General features: G+C 39.0%; 1 protein-coding gene across 1 annotated transcript in view; it reads right to left on the bottom strand.

Annotated features, from left to right (window-relative positions):
• Positions 1-2,013: 2,013 nt before the first annotated feature.
• MYO3A (myosin IIIA) overlaps positions 2,014-17,222 on the bottom strand; it is a gene marked incomplete at its 5' end in the record, with an annotated part of 74,161 nt that continues 58,952 nt past the window's right edge. Inside the window, 4 exons of the mRNA XM_009078282.1 lie at positions 2,014-2,128; positions 3,970-4,110; positions 5,896-5,936; positions 8,459-8,568. Coding sequence (XP_009076530.1) covers positions 2,014-2,128; positions 3,970-4,110; positions 5,896-5,936; positions 8,459-8,568 — 407 coding nt within the window. The remainder of the gene's footprint in view (positions 2,129-3,969; positions 4,111-5,895; positions 5,937-8,458; positions 8,569-17,222) is intronic.

Here is a 17,222-nt window from a genome sequence, read left to right as displayed (position 1 = left end):
CCGCAACACCCCAGGGTGTGGATCTCGGTGCAGCTGCTATCCTCGCTGCAAACCCGCGGAGGCAGCAGGGCTCAGGGGCGAGACGGGAAGAGCAGTTAAACAATCACTGTCTTTCTCTCTGCGACGTCGTTGATGAAGGCGACCAAAGGTCCCTTTTCCAGTCAGCCGGGTCTCCGGGGAGCACCGAGCTCTTCCCTGCTGCGGATGCCTCTCCTCCGGCACAGGAGGAATTTCAAGCCCTGACCTTGGGGGGAGTCAGGAGAGACCATGCCAGGCCAGGATCTGGCTCTGCCAAGAGCACCGGTCACACAAGGCCCCCAAGCTCCTCTCAGCCAGACCTTGGGGACCCCGGACTGTGTTCAGATAAGGGAATCACTCTCTGCTTTCTGCAAGCACCCACATCGTTTATGAGGGGACTGTTCCCCCCATGAGACCTCACAGAAACATCTTGATGCTGTGGTGGGAAAGTGAGAAAACCAGTCTAAGCATTTCTTCGTGTGAAATTACAGGTCTGTTCCAGTTGCAGCATCACATTGGCTTTTACATAGACAATAACTCCAGCTTTCCACGGCCAGAGGCTGCTCTGAGTCCTTCCCTGCTTTGCTTGCTCGTGCCCCAGTCCACAGTGTTTTGTCAGTGCTGGGTGTAATTCAGACACATCCAACCATATCACTGCCTTGTGCATTTTTTTATTTACCATTTCAATAATACACGAGACAGCAACTTTAAAGCAGATTTCAAAATTTAAACAATTTATAGGAAATTTTACATCGCAGCAAATTTTAATCTGGTGCACAGCCTTATAACTAGTTACAGATAAGGAAGCACTGGTTACTTGTCTCTGAGCAAAGAGCCAAACGTGTGTGGGGAGCAGACAAAACCCAACCCCTATGGCTGGCTGCTGTCACCAATCGTATATTTAAGAGACCTAAGGAAGGGGGCAGGATCAGGCCATTGTGCTGGCATCATGAAATTTGCCTTCTCTTGCTTTGCAGCTGGGAACAAGCAATTATGAATCCTGAAAGGAAGCACTGCAATTATCTGTGTGGTTTCTGTGAAATAAGGTCTTTTGAATGAGGAATCGGGGGCGAAATTTGAACACTGTGGTTATTGCTTTTATTTCCACTTAATTTCTAGTGGAACTGATTAAGAATGATCATTGCATTTCAGCAGCAATCAACCAGAGAGCGTATTTCTATTCCTTTCTTGGCACCCCAGAGATTAAGATTCCTAAAAATCTAATGCAAATGCGAACAAAGCAAACACATTTTAAAAGTTCATCACTTAGTCACAAAGCTCAGAGGCAGAGGAGAGGGCTGGATATACTTCCCATAAATGGACATCTCCAACATAAAGATTTTACACACAATATTGACCTTTAAAACTGGCTACTAGCTTTACAGTAAAGTCAATAATGAAATAAACTGCCATAGTATGCTATCCAATTAATCACTTAAGTTTGTTTTCATTAGAGGGACACTTGCCACGAACAGGTCATCCCAAAATTTCGGCATTGTAAACTAAAATGAGCAGAAATTCCCCTATGTTGCTCTTGCAATTTTTTTTGCCATAAAACAATTTATTAGAAACAAGAACTAAGGTTTTCTGAAGGTGCATATGATAATTTGAAAGCTTAACTAGGGAACTATAAACTAAATTATTATTTTAATTGGATGAGTGATGAAATGCAAAAAATAAAGAAATATACATTGAGGAAAGTAAACTAGATTTAAGCTGCTTAATTTCTAATAATTCTAGGATGTAACAGTAGTAGCCAAAAGAAAGCTGATTTTTAAATTAGGATTTTTTTAAAGAATATGATATGTGTCTGACAGTGTCCCTTTGCAACGGTGTTGGGCTGTAAACCACAAGTAATTCATAGTCACATGAACACACACGTTGTAAACTTGAAGCGTTGAAGATTTTTTTTTAAAAAAAAGGAAGCACATGGTATAAAATGATAAAAAAATTATGCTAATAAAAGCCAAATGGCAGCAGGAACAGCAGCAGCAGCTAGAACTGCTGGATAAGGCGCCGGCGCTGTGAGGTCTTCCGCAGCAGTCGTCTGTAGTCATAGGGATTATCTTCGGTTTTACTCTCTTCAAGGGGTCTTTCTGCAATCCTCGACCTAGGGATTAGGCACAGAAGTGTTGTAGAAATTAGAGTCAAAACATTTACCTTGGCAAGCATTCCCAATCGACTGGCTAACCTCCAGCCTCGTGGGGGGAAAAATAAAAGGAGAAAGAAAAAAAATCAACTGGCTTTGCTAGGCCTCTTCCTCTGCTGCGTAAAGCAGGAACCTCAGAACAAACACACTATATGCTCAAAGCAGATGTACACGGAAGAACAACATGTTCTTCTATGAAGGGGACATAATAAAAGGACATAAAAACATTGAGAGCATGGGGATGCTTTGCAGTAGTGCTTGCCTGATGGTTAGTGAATCAGCTTTTCAGTTGGCATAAATATGTTTGCTCTGTTTTTACTCTGCCTGTGGAGCTCACTGTAACTGTCCATTTAATTTTAATTTTTTTCTCAGAGGGCAAGATGCATTTTGGAAGCCACCTCTGGCAGGGTGGAACGGTGACCTGGCACCTGCTGTTACCATGGAGCAAGATTAAAAATAAGATTCAGTTGTTTAGAAAGTATATTACACTGATATAATTACAAGAATTTGTAGCGTCCTACACTAAAGGTGCACCTCTCTACTGGTTCTGCATCAGCATCAAAGGTAAACTGCCAAATATTCAGTGCTTCACTTCTTGATTGAAATGGCTGTATTAGTCTTTAGATCCAGGTGGCCCCATTTAAGAGAGACGAAGTGTAGAATGTTTATTAATTACATTCATCTGCCCTCTGAGGTAACAGTGTAAATTTAAAAGTTACACACATTTTTTTTCACTATGGCTAATTAGGATGCAATCAGAGCAGCACACAGTAAAAGGTAAGAAATCCCTATTAGTAAGCTCAGTAGCAAAACTCTCATTCACCTAAAACAACTCAGTGTGACATATTTGGTGTGATTAACCATCTTAGAAATGCAACATTTTCAAAGAGATGTGAACTATATGGTAACTCTGTGATACTATTATTCTTTTTAACTCCATGGTTTCTAACATCTTCCTAAAACTAATTTAGATCTTACCTAAAAAAGGTCCAGAAATACAATAAGTAAGGTGCACAAAGCATTCTACACTCTGAATGTTCTACAAACATTTTCTCTATTACTATAGTTACATTTTCAAATTCAGTGATCATCCCAAGCTTTGTGTTCCCCTTAAGCCTTTGACCTAGGTAATTTTCCAAGTTTTTCTTACGTTTATGAAGACACAAGAAGATACAAATATATTAAGATATATAAATACGTGTTTTTGCATCTGCAATGTGTGGGGGTGCATTGGCAAGAAGTGAGAATATGAATTTTCCTAGCCCAGCAGTGGTCACTGTCTATGAAGTCTATGTGGGAAGAGAGGCCATTGAGTGAAGCCTGTCCAGCTTGGTGAAGCACACCACAGGCTAGAGACACACATGCTGCTGAGGACAGCAGGAAAAGGAGGCAGTCAAGCTGGAGTCTTACCTGCAGAAAACGTGCAGAAAGTTTGGTGCACATCCACCCGATTTAAAACCTAACTGATCAGAAATAACATTTTTTTAGGTTCTTCTTCAATTTAATTTGATTTTAGATCAGAGATTTACAGCAGACTGTCTGTCCATCTCATCTGGACCTTGGGAAACCAAAAACTAGCAGGTGGGTTGAACACCAATCACACTGGCGTTTGTCCCTCCTGTATAAAGGTGGGAAATTTTCAGCTGTATGTTTTATGTGTTAATTTGGCAAGACTCCATGATGAGATAAATAGATTTATGTCTAATTTGAAAGTGTATATTTTTTCTTTTTTATGAATATTTTGAATAGTTCACCGAGGATATACAACTTTTTTTTTTCTTTTGCTAGTTGGTATGAATTACCGCTCAGTAGCTCTTAAAATCGAAGTCCTGCGCTCAATTGGGTGTCTCTTCCTTCTTGTGGTAGAACTGCTGTCCTTTGAGGAGGAATCAGTTGATGAAATTTCTTGGTAGTAGATATCTATATCTAGCACTTTGCTCAGACTGTCAATAAATAAGTACACTAAGTTAGCAGTTTCACTTTTCAATATTATATTCAACATTTAAAAACAAGGCAACCAAATATTACTAGTTCTGTTTATGTGTTGAGGATCTAAGGCAAAATACATATAGGCACAAAAAATCAGTCCCTGAAATGTGACTGCTGTACAATGCAGTTATTGAGAATTTTGAAATGCTAAATGCTTTTATATATTCACAAAGCAGATATATATGACTGAACTTGTTTGGCTTTGCCATTATACTCATTGGAGAGGCATTTTTATGGTGTAATTCATCTGAGTATCACTTTGAGGAAGAGATGAATCATTTTCCTAAAGTTGACTATATTTTTCTTATTACAAGAAGAGCATCTAAAACAACTAGTTCAGATATTGGTATCAATCATGCAGATATCTCTTATTTTGTTAGATGAATGCTATCCAGGGTATTATATGTACAGAAAAAAACCAATCCCAACATCCAATTTAGAATGGCTAGGGAAAAAAAAGTCTCCTAAGAGCAAATGGAAAAAAGAATTCCATTTTCAGAACTCAGAATTCAGAGTTCAGAATTCAATTTTCATGTTGGTAGAAACCAAAAATAACTCGTTGATTTCAGTTGTTATGTTTCACTAATACAGTGTCAGCACATGAAAGAAGATGCAGTCAGAGAACTGGTTAACTACATTTAAGATGTGTGAAACCTAAATGAAGCCAATGAGAGAAAACACTAGATTTTGAGGTTTTTCCTTTTCTTTCTTTTTTTTTTTTTTTTTTTGGCTAAGATGGAGACAGTAGGTGTGAATTTTTTTCAGGACACAAATGACATCTGAAAAAAAGCTGAAACGGAGCAGACACGGCAAATGACATCTGAAAAAAAGCTGAAACAGAGCAGACACGGGGGGGACATGTACATAAGGTCAAGCCTTTAAGCTGTGGCATAATCAAGTGCAATTTAAACTGTGGTTGAATGAAGCTAGATGCTGTGAGCACATTTTATATGCATGTAATGTCATGTAATGTCCTTTAAGAGATATATTTTAGATATGGAGGTTGTATTCTGCAACCTCAGCTGAGGATAGTGCAGGCTGCCATCACACACGTGCTATGGTGCAGCAGCAGTGTCACTTCTGGGGCAGCAAAAGAGCTGAAGTATAGAAATACAAATAAAATAAAGCTATGATGTATGTCAGGAGCTGTGAACCAGGTCTACAGCACATGTAAGGATCTAAGATACAGAAGGGCAGAATATACCTATTGCTTCCTTCTTTTCTGCAGAGATCCGTCAAAATAGGTTAGTTACACTCTGAAGAAAACACTTCTGGTTGAAATTTCAAGGGATACTCTTCTTTACCTGTTATTAATAATTATTGGTTTGGTATTTTATTATCTATTTCTAAACAGCCATATATTTTTAGGAGAGAATTTTAATAGTCTTTGTATTTTTGCTAACAGAAAAGAACTGGTTGTTCATTTGCTTTGACTGGAATTTTTAAGTCCCTTAATTATTTTCTGTGTCAGAACTATCTTTGATGTGGACCTTATCTTAACTTATTATAATGCTTGTGTTGCCATGGTAAAGGGCCATGTTTTAGCAAAACCGAACAACTGAATACTTTAATGGATTTTTAGTTACTGAAAATTGCATATTATGACTTTGTATACAATGTCCTTCCTGTGAATCACCAAATTACCATTCTTTTTTCAATGCTTTATTCTCCTGGTTGAAGTACAGCTAAGAGCTATTCTAGAGTGCTAATGACAATAGTGAGATAATGAAAAAAATTACCTTTCTTTTCTTGGTTTCCGTTTTTCATCTTGTATTGATTTCTAAGAAAATACAAAGTAATTAAAAATACTAAAAGGAAAGCTTATGCAAAGATACAATTCATCAGTGTTAGGTAAGAGAGTGTTGGGGTTTTTTTTTAGCAAAAGAAAATACAGAGAATCTATTTTGCTGGGCAAGTGACCCAGAAAAATCTCTTTTCACAATCTTTGAGACTGAGAATGGGATTAGCATTGTTGCTCCCAAATTTCAGTTGCCATACTGTGAAAAACAAATCTAAAGTAATCATGATCAGAACAGAAAAGAGTGATCTAAAACTTTCAAATAGCTATAGCTGTTTTAATGAAGTTGACAACACTCTACCTCACTGTGGCTAATTTACTGTGCTACCACGAGACTTTCCATGAATAGAGGCAACGCACTGGGAACAGGCATAATCCTGTTCTCATTAATGTCAATGCAGTCTTGTCACAGGTTTTAGTAGAATAAAATGGACAAAGGCCCCATTTAAAAACAGTATACTAGATGGCAAAAGCACCTTTAGGATACAAGACATCTAGAAATGCAGAGGAGAGAAGATTCATAGGGAATGTGAATAATTTCTTACCTCTAATTTCTCCCTGCAGCCAAAACAATGCTATGTTGCAGCACCTATTGCATCACACCTCAAAAGCAGTATTTTTAAGTGCAGGTGGTCTTGACCATGTTTCTTGCAAGTGAGTGAAAACTGACTAGAATTCGTGACTGTAAAGTCACCAAGAATCAGAGATCCTGATGGACTTCAGTATGCAGACAAATGAACATGGCATACAATTTTAAAATGACAGGCTGATTTAAGGAGATATACCCCAAAATAGACTGCTAGTGCCTTATATGAACAATGGGCTATTGTCAGTCTTCATTTATTCCTATGTACCTCTTTAGCTCATTTGCTAAGTGAGAATGGAAGATGTCTAACTAATATCTGTAACATGATGTCAGAGAAGTATTTGGTTTTGCAGAAGATAGAGAAAATTTTTCAAAAATTGCACTCATTGTGTGCCTTCACTTTCAGGTGATCTGGACATGATAATAATCTGTGAATACCTGTAGGTCACAGAGATTTGTAATAAGGTCAAAAATCCATGATAGCTGGGAAAGCTGGCTACCCTCTAAAGCTGACTACCCTCTATAGTTAGAGCTCAATGACGTAACCAAGGTCTAAGAATTTAAGAACTAGTAGGTTTCCTTTCTAAGCTTTGGTGTGTAGATACTTATGTTGAACATTTCCCTTACCAGTGAACTCAATGTCAGGAAGACAGGCTTCTGTTTTTCACACCTTCTTGAAAAATACAACTAATTGGAGGTAATATTGATTAATACCTTGAAAAATTGCTGCTAAAAATTGATTAAAAATTTCCAGACATTACTGCAGTTTTTGTTTGCACTGATGTCACAGCTGTTTTATGATATAGAGCTGGTCATGTAACAAACCAGCTTTTAGAAATCTATAGTCTTGGTTTTCTAAATAGGCATTTACTTTAGAATTACCCTTCTTCTCAGAAATTTTCTAATGCGGAATTCAGTGTAATGCCTTTCCTTTCCGTCCTTTATCTTGCCAATCTTGCTTTCACCAAACAAATTTTATTCTTACATGCAAATTCATTTTTAAAAATGCAGTTTCTTTTCAGAATATCACTGCTCCAAAGCTGTGTTATTTCAAAGCCCTCAGAATAAAATAGCTGTATTTGTCTTTTTTTTTTGGTATGCCAGACACAACTGTCCCTAAAGGCCCTGGTGACACCTTCTGTTGAAAGGAGAAGCAATTGCTACGGTTAGTTTATTAGCTGGGCTCTCACCGGCTGTTAAAATAGGTCACTAAGATACAGGCACCTCGAGCAAAGCAGTTTAATTGCTTTTTTGTTGGAAGTGCTTTCTGAGCTGCTTTTACATTTTCTCTCTTTCTGCTTACTTTCTTGCCCTTTTTTTGCTATATTTAAGGGCACTGAAGTCAAGAGTGGAAAGCAGCACTTGGTATCTGAACTTGGACCAAAAGCTATATATAGAGACACTCAAATCCATTAGTCTCCTGAGCTGTTGGTATTTGCCAATTCCTTCACAATCACAATCTGACACATTTGTAAAGGAACTTACAGTGTGCATGCTAATACAGCTTATTTTAGTATTTGCTCTCTCTGCAAGATCAAGCACTAATTTAGATGCTAAAAATAGCTCTTCAAACGAACCTGTGACTCCCCTGTTTCCCTCCTGTGACTTCGAAATAAACTATGGATACAGGGCATTTAATTTGGGTATTGAAAGTGCAAATGCTGCTTATGCATACAACGAAAAGTATGTATGTTTGGTACAAAAGTAAATATTGGTCTGACATAGGTCGCAGTCAGGGCAACTCTGAACTTCAATTTCAAGACCAGTTTGAAAGGTGAAGTTTGTGGCCTGTTCCCTTTCAGCAGGTCACAGCTTTTATGCTGCATTAGAAAAGAATATCAGGAATCGGGCAATTAGAAAGATAGTTTAGGTGAGAATTTTCTGGCAGTTTTACCCCGTAAAACCTTCCTAAACTCACATGTATTAGAGTGTAGTAGGTGGAGTCTTCTGGATTATTTAATGTCTTGGGTTTCCGTGGTCTTCTTGGGGGTCTCTGCATTGGGCGAGGGTCTTCTACTTTGGCTGCAACTGTAAAAAAAACAGAAGATAGCAATGCTTATTTCTTCGCAGAACAGGAGGCTTTTAGAAAAACAGGAGAGAATTTCACCAAAGAGAGAAAAAAAATCCACATACTGCTTGCAGTAACTGAAGAAAGCAAATGGTTTAGGCATTTCCATCACCAGAGAATGGGTTTATCCAATTGAGGCCTGATTGCCCACAAGGACATGTGCAACATAACAAGTGCCAGGCTGGAACAGCCCAGCAGTCTGCCTGGCACAGGCTTCTTCTGAAAAGGGCTGATGCTCACATTCAGAAATGGGCTCTGAAGGGTAATGGCTACTGAGAAGCCACTGTCTCATAACGGGGACTTGGATGGCAAGGAGGATGTGTTTTTCAGACTTAAGTCAATCTTTAAGGTACTGAATGAGGGAACTAGTATTAGTCCTCTTTCAGAGGTTGGTCCTCTATGTTATTACAGTGTAAATTTTCCTCAAGGTCTCCTGCTGAGGCTTTTCATTTCAAGCCAAATCACATATCACTGGGCAACGCAGCGTGACCATGTCCAGTGCATCCAGTGCAGTCTAGTTTAGTGTACTCAAATTCTGGTCTCTATTTCTACAAAAACTTTTTGCAAACGTGCAAAAAATGCTTTCATTCACTCTAATGGAAAAGGAATCAAGATTTTAACACAAAATGGAACTACTGTCCTCTGGCAGTCTCCCAACTTAGACACTGACTTGTGGATTACATTGGCTGGCACATAGGGAGCAAGAAAAATGTCTTTGGTATTTGCTTGTTAAAAATCTATATGCAATTCTGACAGTACTAAGATAAAAGACTGCTAAGAGTTCATAGGCTGTTTGTCACAGAGCCAACATAAGAGTGCAGGTTTCCTAATGCCTGTTCTTGGAGACCACAGAACCGACTCTGGGAGGCTGAGGAACCACAAATGTACAGTGTGGTGGTCATGGTCACCTTCTATTCAGCTTCAGCTATAGGAAAAGTTAACAGGGGGTGACAGCAATTCCTTCATGATGAAGGAGAAGGGGATTGCACATCAGCAGAACACCAGTGATAGAGATGGGTAATAGGGACACACACAGAGTGGTGAATGAAGTCGCACACAAGGTTTAGGCAAGGTGAACTGTGTGTCTAGCTTTATTACATTGTCCAGTGTGGTTTTATGTTGTCTATGTCCCATCACAGAAGTACTCAGGACAGTCCATGAGATTCTGCTGCCTTTTTCACATGAAGCAACTTTAACTCCATAACCCAAATGTGCTAACTACGTGTGATCAAGTCTTAAAAGGAAGAATGTATTTTGTTCCCTAATGACCATCAGAAACCCTTTTACACAATAAAAATAAAACTCTCCCCTGTGCAGCAGACATCTTTTTAATTAAGGAGGTAGCACAATCATTGAAAATGAGAAACGATCAGTAATACATCAGTGTTGACTCCTGCAAAATTAGCTGTTTAAGTTTTTTGTTATGTGTGATAAATAAAGGCTTGTAAAGGTCACGGATATACAGAGAAACCAGAATGAATAATGTTAATTTAAATTGTAGTTGGATAATGATTACATTTATTGTTTTAGTTTCTTATCTGAAATGCAGACTGCTTCTTGTGTAAGGAATGAACAAGTACCTTTTAACATTTTGCACTTAACAGAACAATGGTGTTTTTCTAAGCCAGGTTAGAGATAATTCATGTTAAACAGTGAATTTTAGATGCAATAAATTCATTTCAGTAATCTGTATTAAATATAAATGACATTCTTTGATTTCAATAGGTATAGCAGGCCTGACAGTGCTCTTAATGTGAGCTGTTACCTTGCTGCATTTCGAATGGGCCACCTGGAGTTATCTGACTTTCCATTTGTGAGAGAGTAGAGGCATATCTTCTCTATTTCATTTTAAACACAAAAGGAGCCTAAACTGGAAACACTACCTTAAAAAAACCCCCATAAAATTCAGTGTAGTTGAATAGAAACACCTTACACCCTGTCTGCAGGACATTTCTAATAACTGTGTCAAAGATCATGATTGCATGAAAATCGGAAAAAAAGAAAATAAACCAAATAGGGGGCTTTAGGAAAATCCCAATGAAAAGGGTCTCATAATACCGAAAGATTTTTATTGTCCCCTGAGAATTCATCACTGTGTATGCTGTTACGTTATTTAATTCATCACTGTCAAACAGATAAAGCATTATTGTATTCTAGATTACAGTTATTCCAACTGAAATTACTTGTATACTTCTTGAGTATGTGCTCTGCAAAGAAGACTGCTTTTACATTCAAAAAATATCATTTTGGCAATTATAAGGATTTCAGTAAAAAAAGCTTTTAATCTAGGCTTATGCATTGTACATATGTATGAGCTATGCTAAATAATTGAGGGGACAGAAATACTACGTTGGGACAGGCAGCCTTCTAAGCTTGAACCTCCATCCATTACACAGTAAGGTTTAGCTTGCTTTGTTTCACCAGAAAGTGAGGCTGTGATTTCCTTCAGCACTTTGATTTGTGTGTTCATTACTACTGAAATTCAGCAGATGTGGTGGTTACTTGTATGGGATAATACAAAGTAAAATTTGCTTTTTTAATTAGTTGCTGATAAATCCAGAAATCATTTACTTAGTAGAATTGAAGGTGGAAGGAAAATTAAATACCTAAGACTGATAAATGGTGAGGTTGGTGTGCTTGTTTTCCAGATGGTCCATACCTTCCTGCAGTAGGCAATGAAGCAGAAAGGAGGGGTAAATTAATTAATTTACTAACAGGGCAATTATCTTCCTTCTAGTGTCCATTAGAAAGAAAAGGTTTTTATTGAAGTCCAGTCTCTCCATAGTAAAATACCTTGTAGCCTGTTTTTCCTTAAGACTTCATATATCTCTAGCAAGATCTGGCCATGTGCTTTATATTAAAGTAAAGCTTATGCTTTCCCTCTAACAATCATTTAAATAGATACTTTACAACATTGGTACAAAACCCAAACAAAATTGGTACAAAACACAGCAGCCTTCAAAGCACTTTGAAAGTGTCAGGTTGATGCTATCATCCTTATCCTACTAGCAGGCTAGATGAGATGCACAGACCAAGATGCACTGAGACTTGCTTAAGGTTATGTCCCAGTTAGTCATTAGTAGACCTAAGGAGCTGGGCTGAAGGACTGTGCAGAGACTCCTGTCTCTGCAGCCAGCCCATCTTGCTGTTATATCTACCTGAACAGATGCTGTCAGTGCTGTGACACATGGCTTAGAAGCAATGTGTAGGAGAAACTGGAAACAACAATACTTGATGCTACACAAACATTCCTTTTCAAAGGTTTTACCAGGAGGAAGACATGTCATACAACAGGTTGAAAGTGGGGATTTTCCTCCTCAAACTGCCCAAGTGCATGCACCTTACTTGGTTTTGCTCTTGTGACACAGATGCTTTGCTTTTGAACCTCAACAGCGAATGTCAGGATGTCCAGGAAGATAAAACTCTCTCCTGCCCAAAGCTGAAGCAGAGTGTCAAAACATAAAATTGATCCAGTGATCATGGAAAGTTTAATAAAAGTTCATTCTCCATGAGAATAAATGAAATACAAAGTTAAGGGTCAGCAAAGGCATGTGAACAGTGTGGCTGCCAGGTAACATTGAAGAAGGGTTAGAAAATCTAAGGAGAATTCCTTATTCCTATCAGTATCTCAGCTAGCTAATTTGGTTCCTACCTTACACACACTCTATTCTACAACATATTACTACTTTCATACTCAGCCCTCACTGAAAGCTGAAAAATAATATGCTGAAAAAGTAAGAGAAAGTGAAAGAGAAGTGAAATTTAGGACCAGCTCATTTGATGTATGTGTATCTGGAACACCACCACAAACTACAGAAACTGTGGAGAGCTGCATGTGCTTGATAGATTCAAGGATGAGCAAGAAATGCTTGAATAAAGATGAGTCAGTATCAACAGCCCTTTAGGTTGAACTGTGTCTGCGCATTCTGGCATACAATGATAAGCTTGGAAGACAGCAATCTTGAGGAATCAACATCCATGGATGCTAATGTAAATTAACTATGACTTACAACAGATTTTATACTGAAGACTGGGGAAATAGTGTGGTTACAGCTGTGATAAGCATCTAAGTCATAAAAGGTCTCTATTTATTAGGCCACCTGGAGAAACAGATAAACCCATCTTCAGGTCATTTAAGTGAAATGTGACACAATTGATTTAGAGCCGCTCTACATCTTATGGGGACAGAAGTATAAAGCCAGGCTCAGAATAAAGCAGGAAGAAAAACAAGAGTAAGAGCAGTAATTGTATGGGATCTGTAGAGGGACTTGGAAGCAATTAGAAAAATACAAACACAGTAACTGAAATTGCAGGACTTGATAATGAGAAGCTAACAGGTATTGCTGCTTACAACATGCATGTGCATACCTTTTAATTGTTCTAATGGTACACACTACAAGGCTGTAATTACTCAGGTTTGAAATTTGCATATAAGAAAGCATTGCTCTTTAACATTCTGGTTAGTAATTTTTAGGTATTGGGATGTTTAACTCAGCCAGATTTGGAAATGATGGTTGATGGGTGCAAATTCTTAGCAATCTGGAAAAACCAGAGGGATTATTCTGGCACAGACCTGGAAGTAGGAAGTGTGAGAGACCAAGAACTTCCAATTGCATACAGCAAGAGTTGAAAGTGTTCAATCTCCCACACCAAGTCCTGCAGCCCCACTGAGAGAAGCAGTTTCTCGTCTCTGGCTGACCCTAATACTCTCATTTCTGAGAGTCTTGTGGCCTGGGATTACTGCTCTTTAAGAGGGGATATTTAAGGAAAATGGCTGTACTTCACTCCACTTTGATGAGCCCCCAGATCTTATGCTTTGCCATGGATCTGACCAACTCCCAACACAGATCTCTGAAGTTCTGGCTGCATGGTGTCCAGAGGGCCACGAACAACCAGACAGCAGAAGTGCTTGACTCTCCTGTTTTTCTCCAGTCCCATGCATCAGTGCTCCCTGGCTGACCACTCACTTTCAAAGAAGAAAGTCCAGCCAGTGAATACTGCTCTGCTCATCCAGTGCTACACAGACTCCCTTTTCCTTGCAGACAGCTGTGTGCTGCACAGCCTACAGCAGGAGGAATCCTGGATGAAAACCCTGCCTGTCTCACTGCTTCATCTCACTGAACAGGCCCTCAGCTGCATCAGAGCTCCTCATGACATGCAAATTTCATTCTAAATATAGAAAATTCTCTTCCTGAGATTTTGTACTTGAACTGTCATTTAGTATTTAAAAGGATGGGCACCATTACTCATCTGGAGGAAAAAAGAAAAAGTCTTGCTCCCATGTGATCAAATTCCCCTCACTTCAGGCTTTGACCTCAAAAAACTTGACAGCAGCCATTTGTGCATCTATTCTGACACCACAGTAACCCAAGGCTCACTAGCAGTCCAAAGGTGCAGACCTGGGATTCAGTCATTATGTTTAGCTGAAAGCATTTAGCAAACAAATATAACCTACTCAGAGATTCTAGCCACAAGGAATATTGTTTATTCCAGGAACCTTGTGCAGTTTGCTTTATGCATTTTATAAATACAAATAAATTAACTTAAGTACAACTTAACCTTGTGGATTTAAGATTCATTTAATCTTCTGCTCATATGTTCTTTAAACTGCAAGCTTCGCATTTTAATTTAAAAATAAAACCCAGACAAACAGTCTTGAAAATCTGAACATTTCTCACAGTCTGCTATCCAGCTGTCCCTCAATTCCTCCCCTTCTGTGGGTAGCAATGTAATAAAATATTTTATCAGAGGAAGCAGTAAGTCCTTAAACTGCACAATGGCCACCTACCCACAGATGAAGGCAGCCAAGCATTCCTATCTGGCATACAGCTATAAAATACAATTCATGTGTTATAGCTGCAAAACAACATATAAAACTAGTGAAGCTGAGGAAGAAGTGTAAATAGATGTAAATGACCAAAGTAATTACAAATAAATAAATACCACATGATTTAAAGAACACCTAAAGCTCAACAATTCCTGCCTTCATTAGGGTAGGACAGCAAAAGTACCCATGGAGGTAAAAGCATATCCTTCTGTAAATGTGTGTATATAAATCCTGCTGTAGCACATAATGTAGGCAAGAAGACAGGAAGGTTCCTCCCTGTTTAATTGGCAGTGTATCACCACACCTACCTGCTTCACTTTAGCATGACTGTCTGCAGTACTTTACCTCAAGTCTTTGGGTTTTTTTGTAGCTATTTTACTATACTGCACACAGGAAGAAAGTATGATATCCAGATTGTTGGCAACTACTGTGTTTTAGACAGTACAACCTAAATGAACATAGGCATATTTTTATTTGAATATTCTCTACATCTAGTTAGATCATGTTTGCCATAATAAATATCTACTTAAGAAAATACAACTTTGTGACAGAGCTCTGTAATGCTTGGGCTCCAACAGGCTTAAAGGCAAACTGGGGAACTACTTCAGTGTGTTCTCTCACTTCAGGATCTTGTGCATTGGTCATAGCTGAACAGGAAAAAGTTTCCCTATCATGTGAATTATGTTTGAAAGTAGAAAAAGGAAGCTCACATTCCACACCAAGAAGGGTTTTTCAGTGGATTGGTAAGCATACTTTACCACTGGAAAACTTCTGCATGGTGACACCACAGAGGTTTACAGCAGTGCAACATGAGCTGCAGTGTGCACTCACAGCCCAGCAAACCAGCCCTGTCCTGAGCTGCATCAAAAGGAGCGTGGCCAGCAGGTCGAGGGAGGTGATTCTCCCTCTCTGCTCTTGTGAGACCCCACCTGGAGTACTGTATCCAGCTCTGGTGCCCTCAACACAAAAAGGGCATGGAACTGTTGGAGCAAGTCCAGAGGAGGGTCACAAAGTCGGTAAGTGGGCTGGAGCAAGTTGAAAGAGGGGAAATTTAGATCAGATATCAGGAAAAAGTTTTTTTAATGTGAGGGTGGTAAGACACTGGCACAGGTTGCCCAGGGAGGTTGTGGATACCCCAACCCTGACAGTTTTCAAAGCCAGGTGGATAAAGCCCTGAGGGTGGGAGATATCCCTGCTCAGGGCAGAGCATTGGGACTAGATGATCTACAAGGTCCATTCCAACCCCTTAATGTACTATCAAGTGATGAGATCTTAAACTGATAAACCAGGGATTTGTTTATTCCTTTTCTCTCTATCTACCTCTTTTCTCTAGCTTCTGTAAGAAAATGTGTTAAAACCAAGAGTTATTTTCCAAAGCATGTATTTTTAATTCCTCAGGTTTATCTTGTCAGAATTCAGCAACATTTAATAGAGAACTCAGTACAAACCCACTAATGACAATAGCGAACATTGCTCTGTCTTTAATGAAAGATCATGGCACTTAGTTTTACCATTTCTTTTCTCTTGCAGATTTTGGTCTTGGAAACAGGCTGAAGTACACAGATTATTTTCTAGTAGACAGTTTGCACTTAGAGATTTAGCTTTTGTAAACACCAAGCACTCATTTTAGCAGTTTGTCCATTTGGGAAGACTCTAAAGCAGCACTGAAGTACTTTTAGGATCTTTTCAATGTAGTCATGGGAACAGAAAGAAGTTTCATCATACATGACAACTAAATCCACAATGTTATAGTGAAAGCAGCAAAATTAGCTCAGGGCAGCAAGACAGTCCTGGATCTTACTTATCCCAGCTTTGTGGAGGCAAGGAGATATCTTCCACAGAGGCAGTGCAGTGACATGGGCTAGCACAAGCCCTGCTGTAGAAATGGAGATCCACACAGTTATCTGCCACATCTGCCCTCATCTTCCTCCATATCTGCAGCCCAAGACATGGGCTGAGAGAATTTCCTGTTATGTCTGTTCCAGCTGAGAAGGCTTGAGGAGCAGCTCAACCATCTGTTTGTGGTCCTCTTGGTGGGACACAGGTCTAAATGATCTGCATGCTTGGAATCTCATGTCTTCTACACCTTTATACTCCCGGTACTCCAAGCATTTTGGGAATCTTTCCTGCCCATGTTGACTGGAATATAAATAACTTTGGAGTGTATTTGGAGGTCATGCCCTCTTAAGTGTGTGAGATAAGTGGATGCCAAATATTAATACAACTTAATTTGTAATTTTAAGGACATACCCACCAACATGGGTACAAGTTAGGTTTTGAATAACCTCAGTTGTATTTGTGGATAGCTAAAACTTAGCATATATATGACAAACTTTGGTAAATTGTCTGACATATTACTTAAAAAACTGTTTTGTTTTTAAAACATACCCCATATCCTACCAATAGCACACGCAGTTGAGCAACACATGAGTTAAGAAGAGCCAATATGGAATATTTATCAAATAAAAGTATTCTGAGACATGCTATGTCTAGGTCTCACAAGGATTCTTTCACCAATCTTAAGCACCACAGAAACACAATACCAAGAATACATGGTAAATACATAAATCCCAAGCAGACTTGGATATTTCTCTGGAAACTGTGTTCTGGACATAGAACCATAGATTCATAGAATCAACTGGGTTGGAAGAGACCTCAAAGATCATCGAGTCCAACCCTACTGTGGTCACTAGACCATGGCACTAAGTGCCACATCCAGTCTCATCTTAAAAACCCCCAGGGATGGTGAATCCACCACCTCCCTGGGCAGCACATTCCAATGCCTGA

This window comes from Acanthisitta chloris, unplaced genomic scaffold, assembly GCF_000695815.1.
Source record: "Acanthisitta chloris isolate BGI_N310 unplaced genomic scaffold, ASM69581v1 scaffold3597, whole genome shotgun sequence".
NCBI lineage: Eukaryota > Metazoa > Chordata > Aves > Passeriformes > Acanthisittidae > Acanthisitta > Acanthisitta chloris.
Note: the sequence above shows the minus strand (reverse complement) of the source record. Positions and strands in the feature narration are given on the sequence as shown.